This window comes from Bacidia gigantensis (genome assembly GCF_019456465.1).
Source record: "Bacidia gigantensis strain McMullin 20006 chromosome Unknown contig_49, whole genome shotgun sequence".
NCBI lineage: Eukaryota > Fungi > Ascomycota > Lecanoromycetes > Lecanorales > Ramalinaceae > Bacidia > Bacidia gigantensis.
In genome coordinates, this window is record NW_025408612.1 from 968,701 (window position 1) to 985,209 (window position 16,509).

General features: G+C 49.4%; 5 protein-coding genes across 5 annotated transcripts; all 5 read left to right on the forward strand.

Moving 5' to 3' along the window:
- Nucleotides 1-1,159: 1,159 nt before the first annotated feature.
- On the forward strand, nucleotides 1,160-4,355 carry KY384_000339 (uncharacterized protein; the record flags this gene model as incomplete). Its single annotated transcript, XM_044808876.1, has 4 exons — nucleotides 1,160-1,253; nucleotides 2,039-3,239; nucleotides 3,288-3,822; nucleotides 4,272-4,355. 4 exons carry the CDS (start codon nucleotides 1,160-1,162, stop codon nucleotides 4,353-4,355), a joined length of 1,914 nt encoding a protein of 637 aa, XP_044665629.1.
- A 792-nt stretch (nucleotides 4,356-5,147) lies between these two features.
- Nucleotides 5,148-7,349, forward strand: KY384_000340 (uncharacterized protein; the record flags this gene model as incomplete). Its single annotated transcript, XM_044808877.1, has 2 exons — nucleotides 5,148-6,606; nucleotides 6,661-7,349. 2 exons carry the CDS (start codon nucleotides 5,148-5,150, stop codon nucleotides 7,347-7,349), a joined length of 2,148 nt encoding a protein of 715 aa, XP_044665630.1.
- Nucleotides 7,350-8,092: 743 nt separating this feature from the next.
- Nucleotides 8,093-8,655, forward strand: KY384_000341 (uncharacterized protein; the record flags this gene model as incomplete). Its single annotated transcript, XM_044808878.1, has 2 exons — nucleotides 8,093-8,449; nucleotides 8,542-8,655. 2 exons carry the CDS (start codon nucleotides 8,093-8,095, stop codon nucleotides 8,653-8,655), a joined length of 471 nt encoding a protein of 156 aa, XP_044665631.1.
- A 1,734-nt stretch (nucleotides 8,656-10,389) lies between these two features.
- Nucleotides 10,390-11,129, forward strand: KY384_000342 (uncharacterized protein; the record flags this gene model as incomplete). The annotated part of the gene is made up of 2 exons (XM_044808879.1): nucleotides 10,390-10,570; nucleotides 11,059-11,129. The coding sequence occupies 2 exons, from the start codon at nucleotides 10,390-10,392 to the stop codon at nucleotides 11,127-11,129; spliced, it is 252 nt and encodes an 83-aa protein (XP_044665632.1).
- Nucleotides 11,130-14,133: 3,004 nt separating this feature from the next.
- Nucleotides 14,134-16,198, forward strand: KY384_000343 (uncharacterized protein; the record flags this gene model as incomplete). The annotated part of the gene is made up of 2 exons (XM_044808880.1): nucleotides 14,134-14,178; nucleotides 14,231-16,198. 2 exons carry the CDS (start codon nucleotides 14,134-14,136, stop codon nucleotides 16,196-16,198), a joined length of 2,013 nt encoding a protein of 670 aa, XP_044665633.1.
- Nucleotides 16,199-16,509: the final 311 nt, after the last annotated feature.

Below are 16,509 nucleotides of genomic sequence, written 5' to 3' on the forward strand. Positions count from 1 at the left end.
TAAGACGTACACCTGGGCCACTTTGTCTGCGCCTGTAGGATTGAACACGAGTAAGCCGGGCCGGAGGCGAACATCCTGTGGACTCTGGTCTTCAGAAAGTCGATGGACGGGCGTAGCTCAAGTATGCTCTCGCAGCTTAGGAGATACAAGATGCTCGATATAGGGAGCATACGTATCAGTAGCGACGAGACAGGCATTGATTGTAATTGATGGGTTCCAAGTATACGGAGTATAAATGATTAAGTTGTAGCTAACAATAGAGATAAAGATATACTATGCATATTTTTATGCAATCTCATTTAGGCACGTTCTAGGCCCTTGGCAGCCCGATAAGGCAGTCTCGATCCAACCTTAACCCCTGCCACGGGCCGAGATGATCCGGATGCAGCAAATGGCGGGGCAAACCTGCTTGGTTCCTTCCTTTGCGTGCCTTGCAAGCTTTGGGGACTGCCCCCTGGCTTGCGCTTGTGGTCAGCAAGGAAGCAAGAGCTGGAGCTTGCCGGTCATGATGTCGTTCTCCGCTCCTCCCTGCCTGCTGCCCTCATCTCTGACGATTACTACCCCTAGAATCTATTCCTCACTTTTGTCTACAGCTCCAATGATCAGGCAGATGACCATAGACGGCGTGCGCTTGCCTGAGGTCGCCTGACCCATTGCCTACTACCACAGCTTCGTATTGCCTTCTCCGCCCCTCATCAGACATCTATCACCTCTTCCTCCGCTCACAACGCCCCCAATCGACCTTCGTCTCGCGATCTACGATGTCTCCCCACATCCTCACTGCCACAGCCACCACATTTCTCCTCCTACTCCTCCACCTCCTCCCCCCAGCCTCATCCCAACAAATCGGCTCCTTCTTCACCGCTATCCAATACAACAACGGCGCCATCCCAGGCGGCTACTCCGCCTGCTCAGGCATGGGCGGAAACAGTGGTTCCTACTGCTGCAACGGTGGCCAATCCTGCGCCTGGGATGACGCCGGACACGTCGCTTGCTGCGCCTTGGGCTCCAGCTGCTCCGGGTCACCCTACCAAGGCGACTACGCTGGCGCCAAATACTCTCAATCCTCGTGGGGCGCAGCAGGAGAGGGATGCAATACCTGCCAAGCAGTATGCAATACATGCCAAGAGCAGACGACGACCGTGTATCAGCAGCAGACATGGCAACCGACGACGAGCTATGCAGCCGTGGCGCCCGTGACGACCTCGTGGCAACCCACCACGACGTTGGTGACGAGTTCGGTGCCTGGCACGGTGACGGAGACGCCTACGACGGTTGTGGGCGCTGCGGCAGGGGGGTGAGGGTTACGACTACTGTTCCACCCGGACAGGCGTGTGGGAATGGGGGATATACGACGCTTGTGAAGGCGAATGTGGGACAGCCTACTAGAACGGTGGGGTGTTATGTCATTATCGATGCAGGAAGTAGAAGCAAGGTCGGGAGGTGGGTGTGGGTGGTGACTGGGATTATGATGTTGAGGGTAGGCGTGGGCTGGTGGTCCTAATGGTGGAGGGGATGCTCGGTAGGACACTGGTACGACTCATGAACTGATGATTGCTTATGCGCAAGCTTTGTATGGCTACTGAGAAGGACGGGTCGAAACTGGGATATGGCTGATGCATATACCCCTGGGAGGCTTTTTGATGATCAAATAGACAACAGTGTTACGAGTACATAATTCTAATTCATCTGCTGAAGGCCCACTCACCCAGGCCCCGTATGAACATTTTGCTGCCGGGGTGGCTCGCGACTACGAGAACAACAGGAAGGCATTATTCTGCCTTTGGAAGTCTATATATATGAACAGTCGCTCATAAATTCATCCAAGCTTTAACCCCTGAAACACCTCCAAATCAAGATTCTTCAATGAGACTGGCATGAATATCTCACGGGCTGATACAAGAACGCTGACTAAGGAGCGCGACATCGCCACAAGGCTGAGCAGCGGAGCTGAACTTGAGCTCGTCCAACATTTCATCGCTACACACAATCTATCGTTCAATAGAGCTGAGGCAATTGAATGACATACGATGATCAGAGTGGGTCAACATGGACCCAGCTACAATCATTGGCACGACAGGTGCTATCGTGGGCATTGTCGACGTTGTCACCAAGACAATCATGACCCTTCGAGATCTGCGAGATAGATGGAAAACCATCGCCCTTACGGTATCCAACCTCATCACACAGCTGAATTCGCTCAAAGCTGCCTTGAATAAGATCTCGGAATGGATATCGTCTGACCTTTCCAACTCCCCTCAACATCACCAGCTGATCATCGATCTCGAAGAGGCGATACACTGCTGCCGATTACTGGTCAAGTCAATGGATGAGAACATGGAGCAGCTTAATCAAAATGGAACAGAGACCCTGGATTTTCAGGATAAACTTAAGGTTTTCTTCAATAATAGCGACTTCGAGACCTTTCAGACTTTCATACAGAGACAGATCAGCGCTCTCAACTTACTACTAACAGCATGCAATTGGTACTTCAAATTAATCTCGTTTGTGTCCCCACGGCAAAGCAATTTACTAAATGTGTGCAGCAAAACGCTACACGAACAACGGACACGTCTTGAGGATCCTGGAACACGAGAAGCTTTCGACAGAGTTCGTGACGACTCTTCGTCACTGATCGTGCTTCATGACAGTGCGTCTTTCTTCAGTAAAGCTACCGTCTCTACCGAAAACTCGGCTAGGTTCTCAGCAATTTTCCCTTTCGATTCAGAATTGATTAGTACCCAAGTTTATCAAAGAGCCGTACGCAGGTTGTTCAAAGCAAAGCCTCGTGGACCAGTGATGCCAACGACCGAATCTACCAGCCTTTCCGCCTTGAACATACGAGCGACGCTCAGACAGAGGAAGGAGACCAAAGAGGCTGCTGAGAGATCTGCCATTATCGAGAAGTCAATCGAGAAAGACACCCGAATAAAGATGAGGGAGATCCCTTTACTGCTGACTGGAGGAAATGGCAACAGTTACCGCATCATTTTGGGAAAACTACAGTATCACTTCGAAGGTATCGAACGTGCAACGCAGATAGAGATGCTAACTATGGCCATCACTCGTTTCCAAGAACTTTACCGGAATCTTGGAAAGACTGTCGATGATTATAGTGAGACCGTGCATTCAGCTCTGAAGCCTCCAGGTACTGGACTAGAGGATCTTAGGCAGCAAGCAAATGCGGTGCATTGGTTGTGGCAGGACTCGATATCAGAAGAAAGCCACACAGCTTCAACGTATGTCAATACTTTCGGCTATAATGGAGGTCACTAATCGGTCTGCAGCATGCTGGATAACATAATGCGCTTGGCGGAGCCGTCGTATACTCCGACATATGCTGACATTGGCAATATGCAAGCGATGAAATCATCGTATGAGAGTCAAGTCCAGGAAACTTCAATAACACTTGGCCAGCTTGTTCTTCGCATTGTTGCGTGTAGTTCGCGGCTGCGAAGCCGTGTATCATTATTGCAGGCTGGAGATTTCCGTGTGCTTTGTTTCGTCGTTGATCTTGATACGTACAATGCAGAATCATTTTCAGACGACAGAATACCTACCATAGACGATTTCGACGAAGAATGGATGACTCAGCCTGAAATTGTTCGCAGTCTGGCCATATTCAAGGACACAATGGGCCCCCGTGGAGATCAATATAAATATGTGATACTACTCTTCGACAATATCACCATCTTCAAACACAAGCTTATGAGCGTACCCTTGGCAAGCGCGTTTCCTGACTATACCGGAGTATCTTTCTGTGACAAGGCTCAAGACTTTCTAATCGAGCAATTTAAGAAAGTCTGTGCAGAAGATGTTCAGGTAAATACTCACGCTACACACGAGCAAGATACAACCTTAGGCCGATTTTTTCTCGCAGTAGTAAAAGATGCAATCATTCAAGAAAGTCTGAAGTCTTTTGATCCACCTTTAATCTAGTAAGACCTCAAGCATGCAACCTGGACAGGTCCGAATTTTGATATGTCGGACGTGGGCGACAAGCTGAGTACAAAGATAGAGCTCAGCGAGACCCTAGGTAATGTTTCATGACAAGTCAGCCTTCACCTTTGGCTCGACAAAACTGCTGTCTACTGAACAATGTTGTCGAGACCTCGGGTTACTACGGGGAAGGCGATTTTTGATTCCCAATAATACTTAATATGCTCTCGATTCTGCGGTCCAAATACGAATTACAGTCCCGCCTGGAACTGGCTCGTGACGAAGGTCTATTAGAGTGATGCAGTCTACTCATTCACCGCTCAAATAATTAGACTACTGTTGAGAAAGTAGCTGGTAAACGTACGGCATCCACTCTGTTGGGAGCACAAGCGAATGAAGGCTATTTTGAGGAATGAATGCACATTGAAAGCCAAAGTCAGCCTTGCTATGGAGGGTTGTTGTCATGGCCACAGGATACCAAACTTTGATACGTGGCGTTTCCAGGATATACCAAAAATACTGGTGCCTTTTCGAACGCTGACATGGTTGCAAGTGATCTAAGGAGGACGACGTGAATGATATAAGGCCTGACAAATTAGACGAAAAACGTCAAGGCAGGACTGTCAACACAAACACCAAGGAGATATGTTGTACTAGATTTTCTCCAAATTCTGATGAAGGGCACTTTCTTGATGTCTTGCGCGAGTACATATGTGTGTCTAAGCTTAAGTTGAGCGAAACTTTGGGGACAACATCGATCTGCCCTGATATCAATTGCTTCTTGCGCAAGTAAGAGTGAAAAGAATCTGATGCTTTTTTTACCAATGTTATAGAGAGTAAGGAGGGATCTACAAGCAACTCAATACTATTGGAGGTCCAGAATGAGTCATACTGCACCATGACGTGGCTACGCAGGTCGCCGCACATGCAACTCCTACAAGGCTGAGCAATCAGATGATTCGGCGCTTAGGCCTACTCTGTGAGTGAATTACCAGAAGGGTGGTACAAAAGCACACATCCTTTCGACACTTGCTACAATGAAGTCCCCGCGCGACCAAACTTGAGATGGTAATCCGTTGATCCAAAAACAATCTTCGTCAGTGAAGCAGAGTGTTTGTCATACGATTTATCAAACCTGCTGCTTTTCTATCTTATCCTTCGACAGTCTACCAGGATTCCGGATTTTCATCTCAGGGTACGCCAACGTCATGGAAACCTCAACCAAATCTTTAGTAAAAGCTCAGTATCATCATTTCATCCCACGATTCATCCTACGAAACTTTGCCCATCCATTTGAAGTCCCAGCGGGGCCCAACAGGCGGCGCAGAAAACGGAGCCAGAATGGTTGCTATCCAGGAGATCCAATGCTTCACACCTTCAGTTTCGCTGGATCATCTGCAGATATCGGTGAAAGCCCTGTGGCCAAAACATTGGGCATCACCGACATGTATCGAGATTTTGCGGACCTGGACAATCCACATCACATCGAGGAAAAGCTTTCTAAGCTGGAGTCCCGTGCTGCTGTAATCATTAACACTGTACGTAAGGCGTTCGAGAAGAAAGAGAATGGAATTTGGATCAATCGCACGGATAGGGACATTTTACGCAAGTTCCTTTTTATTATGAAGTATCGGGGCTCCACAGCTCATAAGCGATTCTACCACGACAAACCAGATGATTACTCGTCCAACGACAAGGAAAGGCTTCAAGACTACATGCGGTCAAAGGGATTCAAGAAACCGATTGACGTATGGTTCGACAACATAAACGCGATGCTGGACCTGGATATGGACCCCGAGCAGGGCTGGATGACTCGATTGTTGGAGCAAGTCTACCCTGATGACGCTATGTGGTTCATAGCGCATGTGCAGATGATGTATCTTGCATTCTGTACGCCCTCCGATCCGAAGGGCGAATTTTTGCTGTCAGAATTTGCCTACAGCATCCACGAGGGACCGGTTCATTTCGATTACGACATTGGTACAAATAAAACTTCCGAGGGGTGTTACACCGAGTATCATTGTTTTGCCGCCATCGCCCCACAACTAATGATTGTTCTTCGAAGCTTCATGCTCCCCGTCGCTGAAGAAGATGTCAACGAAGAAATAAAAGCATGGAGAGAGGATATGTTTCGGCAGAACGCACTCCTACTTAAAACCCATGACTTGCAGAACGTGCAGTCTATCCTCAAGGATCTGCCGATCACGAAAGCAAGTAATTTTTACACTCAGCCCCATAACAATACACCGGGATCGTCAGGTAGCAGCGCATGGTCCCCTCGCTCAACTGATCGATTTTGCTTCAAATTCTTTCCCATCTCTGTCCAGCAAACAGACAGAATCAACTTCATAATGTTGGAAAACTCATACGCCGCGTCGACGATGGTCTTCAAGACCCCCAGTGCGGCCAAGAGAACGTTACAGGAATACCTGACAACACCATGCGAAATAAATGGTCTCCGCTCATTCAAGACCGTCGAAAACATGACGAATGACCCCAGGTTTCTATTCATAAAGAAACTGGAACAGCTAGTCAGCAAGCTCGGTACCAACATCACAGCCACGATCTCCAGTCTCGGTCTTGACGAATTCGAAAAAGTGCGTCAGAAACTCGCCGACAGCTTCCCAAAAGAACCCACTGGAATGATTAAGATCTACACCAAGCTTGGTTAGAACCCTTCCCAACTATCCTTTGACAACCCCAAACTGACACGATACGCAGGCGGCAGCGGCCCAACGCTCCTCCAAGATCTCGACCAAGCATCCAAAATGCTCAACATGCGAATCAAAATCGACGTGTGGTCAAAACACCTCCCGCCTTCCACCCGCGAAGACATCCGCGAGAAACTGGGCCATATGTTCTGCACGCTACCGACGCGGCGTCTGTACTTCTACCTCAAGCGCGTGAGGGTTATGCTGCAAGGGGGCAAGACTGCGGATCGAGCAATGGCATCGCAAATGAAAATTGAAGAATTGATGGAGGGGAAGGGGGAGGGGGGAGAAGATGTCATCGCTAATGCGGCACACCTAATCAGAGCCGGGCGGTTGGGGCATCTACTCTATTTCGCAACCATCAACGAGATTCATAAATCCAAGATCTTGGGGCCCGCGGGCAGTATTTGCGATTGCGGGATTGAAGGGGTGGAAAGTGGTGCGAGGGGGTGGAGGGAGATGGTAAGGGTGGATCCGATGTTTGAAGCTTTTAGGACGGAGATGGGGTCGGATGTGGGGTTGGGTGTGGGGAGGAGTGGGGTAGGGGTGGAGGCGGTGGAGGAGAAGATCGAGGTTATGACGAGGGTGATGGTTCGGAGGAATCTGAGAGCTGTTTGGGAGAACGGGTTGGCGAAGGAGGATGTAAAGGGGTTGGAAAAGGTGCTTTTTGAGACGGTGTTTCCGTGTCCACCTGGTTGATAGGAGTAGAGTAGGGTTGGTTTGAACGTATGGGCGGGTAATTATTCTTCAGCTTGGAGGTTGGGGGTTTGGGAGGTTCAATGCTCAGAAAGCCATAAGTTTGACCGTTTTGGGCGGTTTTAGCTGGTCCCTGAACGTAGTGCTATCAAGCCATAACAGGTGTGGTTCGCGGAAAAGATTGATGCAAAACGAGTCATCTTTGTCAATTCTGAAAACTTCATCTCGGAGAGGTAACATTTCAGAAGAGGATTTTCACGGAAAGTCTCCATTATTTTTCTGCGTACTGGATATTTTGCTAACTTGATCCCAGGGATTTTACGTTCAAGCTACTCTACCCTCCAAGCACACGTTCTCGTTCGACATCTCATTCCCGTCGATGTCTCCCATCCACAGCATTACCATGCAATTTACATCAGCTCGTGCCTAAAATTCAAGCCAGGAAGCCCTTCAAAGCCATTCTCCATACATTCGTCTTAATCATGTTCTGTTCTTGCAAATCTGCAGACCGCTCATACGGCTGCTACGGACGTCGACCAAGTCTCTGGTGGTTTAAGCCTCATAGGTGGGACCAAATACTTGATTTTCTTAGCCGCCTGAGAGAGGTCAACAGCATCACTGAGTCTGGGCCCTGGCATCGACGTCACATAGCCGGGACATCTATCGGTGTATTGCTCCTGCAGCTGCGCGAATTAAGCATCCGTTCCCAATGTTCTGACTGTGTCGTGAATTGGAACAAGCCTTACATGGGCGTAATCGATTTCGAAACCCTCGAAAAGCATGCAGATCTGATCGGTGTTGAAAGCCTTCTTCAGGATCTGAGACACAGCGAAAACTGCTCCAAAGAGATCCTTGTAGTCTTTTTCATCCAGGAAGAAGATGTCACTTGTGAGATGGGTTCGGGGGACAACCACCGTGAAGCCGGGAGCGCTTGGGAAGGGCATCAGGAAGGCAACGTGCTTGTCACTTTCCTAGATACGCCACTGTGGGATTTTGCCCCTGATGAGTCTGGCAAGAATGTTGTTGTCCGCTTGATCAACGTGAAATTTGAGATCTGGCTGCGGGGATATGGGAGAATGCGCTCGAATAGTATGGCATATTTGGTTCAACCTCTAGTCGCTCATTCTTGGGCCATTCTTGGATGTAATATACCCGGGATAAGCTTCGTGATATTCTGTTGCATCGCTCTTAACAGGCTGCCAGTCTTGAGACCTGGAGTCATGTTCCCTGTCAGATTGCCAAACGCAAGCCTTGGACCCGGACCACGTCAGGCATTGATGTGATCAGACACGCGGCGTCAGATGACTAAACAAGGTAAAGTCATAACATGAGACCAAATCAAAGTTCAAGACGGGACGGGTGCTTTTCCTGGCGTGCCGCTTTCGGGATAGAAGTATAAGGTGACGCGTAACAGAAACAGGCGTACGTGTTTGTTGTCACTTTATATCAGGCATAAAGAAAGGCATTATAAAGATGTCATCTGGATGAGATCCAAGATACACTCAATGTCTTACCAAGAAGCTGCCGTGGCACGTAGTCTACCCGCGGAAAAGTCAATTGGCTCGATAGTGACGAGTGAAGCTATTCCGTGACCAGATCGCCAGTCAAAGACTTTCCACCATGTTCTTAGAAATAGGAGGAAGCTCAGTCAGTGGCATGAGCGAAGTGGATCAAGCCCAGCACAGTCGACGCAATGATATTCGAAAATGCTGAAAACCCCACGCACGGTATCGGCTTGAAAGCTGCGCGTCAATCAAGCGATGAGGCGCATGGACGAATGGAGACATGAGATGAATGGAAGATGCGGTGTAAACAGATGATGAGGAATCGCGGTCAAGCACATATGATGCCCGTGGGATGGAGTAGGACATACATTTTTCGAGGAAGATAGAGGCAAGTTGAGAGCCCCCTCGCTAACCCAATCGGGATGATGCGCAACTCGGAGCCGTAACTAAGGTTAGCGTGAAACCTTAGATGACACCCTATCTCTGGCAACTTCCCGCGAGATTCCTCATCATTCTCTTCACCCTCTGACCGCCCACCTTCACGGCTCAGCATCAAGCCACAGCTATGAGCAAGATCATGGCGGCGATGCAGCAATTAAAAGGAACTGAAGGAGCTATTTTGTTGACGCGAGCCAGTCTCCAAATCTCCCATCCTGTTGATGCTGGAATCCTAGACTGATAGCCCCCTACGATTGTTGGATGATCCACATTGTGAGAAGCGTACTGGATCATCAATCATTGCGACATCTTTGGCGACACCACCAGAACAAAGAAGATGTCTTCTGAAGGAGAGCTGTCATCAGGCGGCATACCAGGCTCCACGGTATCGCCGCCATCCACCAGTACCAGGAGGGAGGGCAATGACTCGCTGTGGAAGAGAGCTCGACGAACCCTCGGCACTCAGAATCTTGCCTTCTTGCAGACCACTGCCAAGCCGCCAGGTACGTTTCCCTTTCGGCCGGAGTCTACCTCCAAGCGCGGAAGATCGCCTTGGGAACTGAAGGTGCTATGCGCTGTCTTAAACCTGCCATGCGCTTGGTTGGGTGCATGCGCATGGTAGGATTTTGGGGTTTGGAATCAACCAGCCTTTGATTCCCACGCTATATCACCTTGATCAAGCAATGATTATGCTAACACCTGTTTTTGAACGGCAACAGGCGCTTCAACTTCCGCATCGGGACCAGCTGCCCCAAACAAACGACGAGAGCAAGGTTGGTTGGACCTCCTTCTGCCTTTTTCGATGAATCTTACTAATCTCACAACAACAGTGCGCCATGCTCAACGGTATGTACGATCATCTAACAACTGCTGTGCTTGCATCTTGTGTTCAGTTGTCTTTCCACTTTCGTAACGATTTCCCGACGATAAGCGATCTGACATAGGGATCTAGGACGCATCGTCAGCGAACCCAAAATTACATCAAGACCTTAGAGTCGGAGGTTGTTCGCCTAAGGGAGTCTGAAGCGAAACTGATGACTGAGCGGGACAAATTGAAGGGAACGGTGCAGACTCTTAAGGCTACGCTCTCCTCCGCCAATATGTCTTTGCCCTCCAACCTTGAAAGCCCCGAGGCTCTGGCTATTACGCCACCAGTCTCGCAATTCGATATGCCGGCAAAAATCTCTTATGGCCCTGACGACTTCGACCACCAGCGTCTTCATGTCTCCTGGCCAGAACCAAGCCAACCACCCGCCCCAGCATATTCCGAGCATGGCTTTGGTTCGTCGCAGCCATTTGGTGATCAGTCGTGGTTTGGTGATCTCAAGCCCTTGCCCAGTCTCCCCAACGGTAGGCTTCTCATCTTCTCGGGCGCGGGGCCATACTGAAGGAGGCAAAGAACTTTCATTGGATCAACTTTCCGTCTCTGGTGGCGAGCCGTCGCCACCAAAACGTCATGCCTATGTACCTGCCAAGCAGAAATCACCCACGAGCATTGATACATTAGAGACCGCCATAGACTTCGTCTTGGCCTTAGAACATCCTTGTATGGCTCATATCCCTTATCCGGCAGATCCGGGTGGGGATGATCCTGCAAATCATATGATGCTTGTACGTTCCTTCTCCAATGATCATATAGTTTATATCAACGTGCACGTCACAAACAGAGATCTCTGTATGACTATAGCAATGTCCACAATGCTTTGTATCTTCATGCCGTCTTCGTTATCTGTTCGAATGAGTGAACGCTAATTCGTGTCTGCGTGCAGCTATCGACGCCATTGATGGCAGGCGCACCGCGGAACCCGACGGAAAGCCCGGATACCAGCTGGACGACTAGCGGGACTATCATCAAGCAACTGCTTAGCCTGAGCCAAGGCATAAATCTTCAAGGCGAGATCACTCCCATTGAAGCATGGCATATCCTGCACAACCATCCTTATTTCCCTCAGATGAGCAGAGCAGGCGTTGATACCCTCAAGAGACAGCTAAGTCCCTATGTTCAATGTTGCGGGTAGGTTGGATCCATGTGCTACTCATCGCTCATCTGCATACTGCAGTGGCTTTTCGTGTGACGGTTTCTTCATAACCCACGAGCTAATAATGAACTCAGGTTCGGAGCCATCCTCGATGAGGCAGTCTTCTGGTATTACTTCAACCAACACATCACCCCAGCTCCTCAGCTATAGCTTTCCGCGACCTCGTCTCTCCCCACTCTGCGTCTTCCGCACCGCTCAAAGCCTTCCATACTACATAGACCTACATACCTTTCTATCCACACCAAAACTTATTCGGCAAGCACTTCCTTCTACTACATCCCTCTTCAAGTTTCAGTGTTTCTTGACCTAAATTCGATCACACCAAACTTCATAATCCTAGGTTTTAAGTTTTGCCTCATACCGAAACGTTACCTATCATTTTACACATTTACATGTCACACCACAAAGGCGACACAAGTTTTCGAATCTCTCACCACAACACTTTTTGTGTGAGACTCCCATCCCATCTCATCTCATCTCATCGCCAGTCACCTATTGAAACGGCTTGGAAATCGCAGGGTGAGGGCGTCTGGCTCAGCTTTCTTCCTGCATGCCAATCTCACTTGCCTAGACACTAGCGCTGTGATGCGCGAGATGGGAACTTACCTAGTTAGACCAAGTTCGTTACACCCAATCATTGCATAGCTCTGCCGCTATGGCTTCAACAATACTTCACCTTCATGATGGGATGACTGCAGACATCTCATGCAAGAATCAGACGAGCATTGGATCTATCTTGGGAGAAGTACAAGTGATCGGACCACAAGTCAGGTACCGTGAACTTCTGGACAAAATCATTCGACGGCGAAATTCAGTGGGTCTGATTCATGTTTGACGCCCCTTGGCAAAAAGACCAGCCAGTAAACGACACTCGGTATCTTAGGTATGATATTAACGTGTCTTGGGAGAAAAGACGTCAGCTCAAATCGTTTGTGGCTGCAGCAGATAGCCTGATTCCGCCGAAATACCAAGTGAGGCACTGGTCTCATCGAGTTCTCATATCAATGACTTCAGCAAACCAAAGGAGGAACAGGCGCAAGTCCTCCAACTACCTGATATTGTATTATAGAACGCAGGAAGCTTCTGACCAACCAAGTTTCCAGAAGGCTCGACGAATCTCAATCGATCTTGATCAATCACCACCATCTTCGCTGCTTCAATCCAATGCGTCTCGAAAGGTCGTCTCTCCGATTATGTTGTATAGAGTCAAGAATAGCAACATGGAAGACTCCACATGGGGCGCATTAGCAATTCACATCCATGATATACCGCTTACTTCTCTCATGCTGTCGTAGCCAAGTATGCATGTCATACATCTCAAACAACATATTTCCACCATATCCACCATCATAACGAAGGGCGAGGCACAGCTCTCCAATTCACGACCCAGCTTCTTAACATAGTCACCATATTGAAGTTAATTCGGGGCCTTTCGCCGTCTATAAAACACATCTCAATACCCAGCTCTTTCTCAGCAACTCCCAACCCAAACAAAATATCAAAACCATCTCCAGAAAACGTTCGATTACACTCATCACCCACAAACTCTCAAACATCTACAAAATCACCACGCAAAAGCATCTCACTCATCACCATGCGTCTCACATCTTTCCTCACTACTTTCACTCTCCTGACCAGCCTCGCAATGGCCCTACCACAATCTTACCCCGGCGCCCCTGCACAGGCCCCAAACTCATCCCCGGAACCGAACTCCGCTGGACAAGCTGGCTCAGCTGCCGGTCCTGCCCCTGTTCCAACACCCGCTGCACAACCTGGTCCCGCCGCCGACCCAACGCCCGCTGCACAACCTTTGCCTAACCAGGGCGCTGGGGTTGGGGTCGAGGGTGTGGATGAGGCTGGGGCTGGTGGTGCTGGGCAGGTGACGGGGCCCAATGCTGGCACTGCTGCCGGTGCTGGTGGGCAGTAAGAGACAGTATATCGGGGCGTCGTATAGATTGAGAAGGGCGGGGTTCTCTATCGTGGACGGTCTTGTGGATCTTCTAGCATTTGTATATAAAGGGAGGAAAAAGGGAAAGTAAAAATAGGGAGTTCTTGGAAAATTGGTAGTGGTGGGCACTCAGTGGATCGGCGGAACTTGTTGCAAGGATAATGTCTACATACTCTAAAACTTACACAGATTCTCCCGCAATTCTAATGTTAAAATACTGAAAGCAACTTAGGTGCTATTCCCGAATCCGACATCACTCTCTACGGTGCACCATGAATACAGTGAAAAATGCCTTGTATGATCCCTAGAGATATTGTATCTCTCCTTGAATCATGTATAAGCTGGTCTTTAACCCCTTTCGCCTTAGTCCCTGTCATAAAACACGATGCACAAGCTACAACTGTAACGACTCACTATTTTCTCGCGCGGACTAGCGAGAAACATACTGGTAGGCAGACGGTAGTTTGCGAGTCAAGGAAAAGTCAATTGCAAGGCTGAAATTGAAAGCTGTAGCCGCCGCCAACTCCTGGGCGACGAAACGCCACCCTATCATTGCGGTGGCGGCTATGGCGCGTTCATGTTCTTGTTTTATATGCGTTGGCGTTGTGTATTTCGGGGCCAGTCGTCTCTAGTAAGATTCTAGTAATTTAGAGAGGACTTTGAGGTGTCTCTTGAAAGGTTTCTAAGGTGGGAGTAATTGAAATCGGCATCCTAGCACGGATTTAATGCTAGCGCCGGATTTACTTGAGGTTTGTTTACCCCAAGCTTCATGTCATTTCAGAGCATTGATTTACGTCTCATTCAATATGAACCGGAGTTTGGCTCTTCGTGACAACCCGCGATAATCGCTCGTCACCATGGCCAGCTTGAGGGAAGAAGCTCCCGCTATTTCAGGCGGAGAGGTAAGTGATGGGACCCACCTCTGCACGTACCCGCAAACTGATCTCCTTGCAGCTGCCTATGGAATTACGGAAAACAACATCCAAGACATTTGAGTTGTCGAGTAGCCCACGCAAACGTGCTCTTCCAAAAGAGAAACCTGATGAGCTTAGCATTTCGGCTGATCCCACAGAGAGAAGCGACGACCCCGAATCTCCTCCCAAGCGGCCTCGAACAGCCGAGTGGCCTCTTAAGAATGGTGTCGATCTCAATGACCAGCCACGTGAGAAGGCTTCATCACCTCCTTCCAAACGTAAGAAGTATGGCAAGAAGACTCGATCGTCGAAATTCAAAGAGGGCAGTCTCAATGACAAGCCCAGCAAACAGCCTCCATCGTCATTTCTAGAAGTAGGAGATCCTCTTGAGACATACGCAAATCAAGAGACTACAAGAGATCAAGCAGATACTGTTTACACTGCTGGTCTAGAGACTGCGAAGGCTACGGGCGTGTTTCGTTTTGGCAAGGCGATTGCAACAGCACTGAATCCTGTCAATTTCTGGCAGGGGTTCAATGGTTCTCGAAAGGACAAACAACCTAGTGCTCATGTGGAGCATCAAAAGCCAGACACCCAGAAGGAGGATATCAACAAAGCATATACCGCTCTAAAGGAAGGCGGCTTCCAGGGCATGAAGACGACCGTAAACCATCAGCACATAAACGTTGAGCCGACTCTCAACTTTGAGGATCTGCAAGATGCCTGCCGAAATTCATTCCATGATTCAGCCATCGATGTAGAAGCCCCAAGCAAGCGCAACAGCCATGACACTACCTCCAGCAACAAGCTACAAATCCCCGGTCGACGGAGCCGTGACAGGTCTAAAAGTCCAGCTTCAGTAGCTAGTTCAGGCCGAAGATCCTTTACGCACCTGAGGTCTCCTTCAGTCCAGGATCTCAAGAAGGTCAAATCTCATCTTCAGCTACCGTCAAAGAAGAATCGAGCGTCCAAGGAAATACCATCGATTGACTCTGTGCTTGCGGCCGATACTCCTGAAGCCAATAGAGGTTTACAGCGACGGCCGTCTAAAAAGGAGCTGGCTCGCGTACAGAAACTTAACAAAAGGGTCAGTGACTTGGAAACGAAGCTAGACTCTGCACGTCAAGAATTACAAGATTCGTTGGACTCCGCGCCAGCAGTCCCGCAATTACCAACGACCGTAGGCCGTAAGCAGTTTGTGCCGGGTGCACTTGCTACTCTACCTTCGGAACGCCTGCTAGGAGCGCGTGCGCAACGCGTCCTGGACCAAGCTTCAGATGCGACGTTCAAAGAGAGCGGCACTCGTCGATCTCGCAAAAGCCTGGAATTGAAAGACAACAACCACCGCTCTTGGCCCGATGTCTCTCAGGGAAAGAAGGTTCCGGATCCACAACCTAGACGCAGTTCTTCACGACGCAAATCTTCTCGAGTCGGTTCTGCCGAAGTTCACGATCTCGAGCAGCAATCACCACCAATGAATTTAATAGATCCACAACTAGCGCTCCCATCCGCGTTTCCAACAACACACAATGTCCCAAGTTTACCCGTTGACTCCAAGACCGCAGTCCCCGAATCCGATCTCCTCACCAAAAACGCAGGCCACACCCCTACAACAAAGCGGCAATCCAAAACCCTGCACATCTCCTCCCAAGCTACCAACCGCGCCCGCTCTCCAGCACCACCGCCGACTTTCTCACCAATCCAAACGCGTAGTCGAAAACGCGGCATTTCGCCCCCACCACCAAGCCTGGTGTCTGATTCGGTGAAGAAGAGGGCTTCTCGGGGCAGTGGTGTTGGTGTGGTGAAGGACGATAAGGGGAAGGAAAGTCCGTTAGGGGACCGCGATGGAAATGGTGAGGGGGTAAGGAGGAGTCTGAAGAGAAGGAGTGGGGTGGGGCTTCGTGGCGGAGGTGGAGGTGGAGGTGGAGGTGGAGTGGAGAATTGGAAGGACAAGCCCCTGCCGGATATTCAGCGCGAGGAGTGGGAGTGGGGGGATGATGTCTTTTGATCACCCAGGATGCTCTTGCAAGGACGGTTTTGAAAAGTGTTAATGTTGGGGATGTGACAATAACGAAGGTACATCTGGCCGCACAGTCTTTTCTTTTCTTTCTCTTAACATCAATTATCACTCAGTCTTTTTATATCATTTTCCGAGTCTGACCGGGCCTGGGGCTGGGGCTGGGGCTGGCACCCACAATCTTTCCTCTACTTGTAAACGAAGAAAGAAGAGTCAGTCGCCTTCACTCCATGAAGCCGACCAACCACTACGACGTCGATGGGACAGCGGGAAGGAAGGCAAATCAAATAGGGATAGCTGGC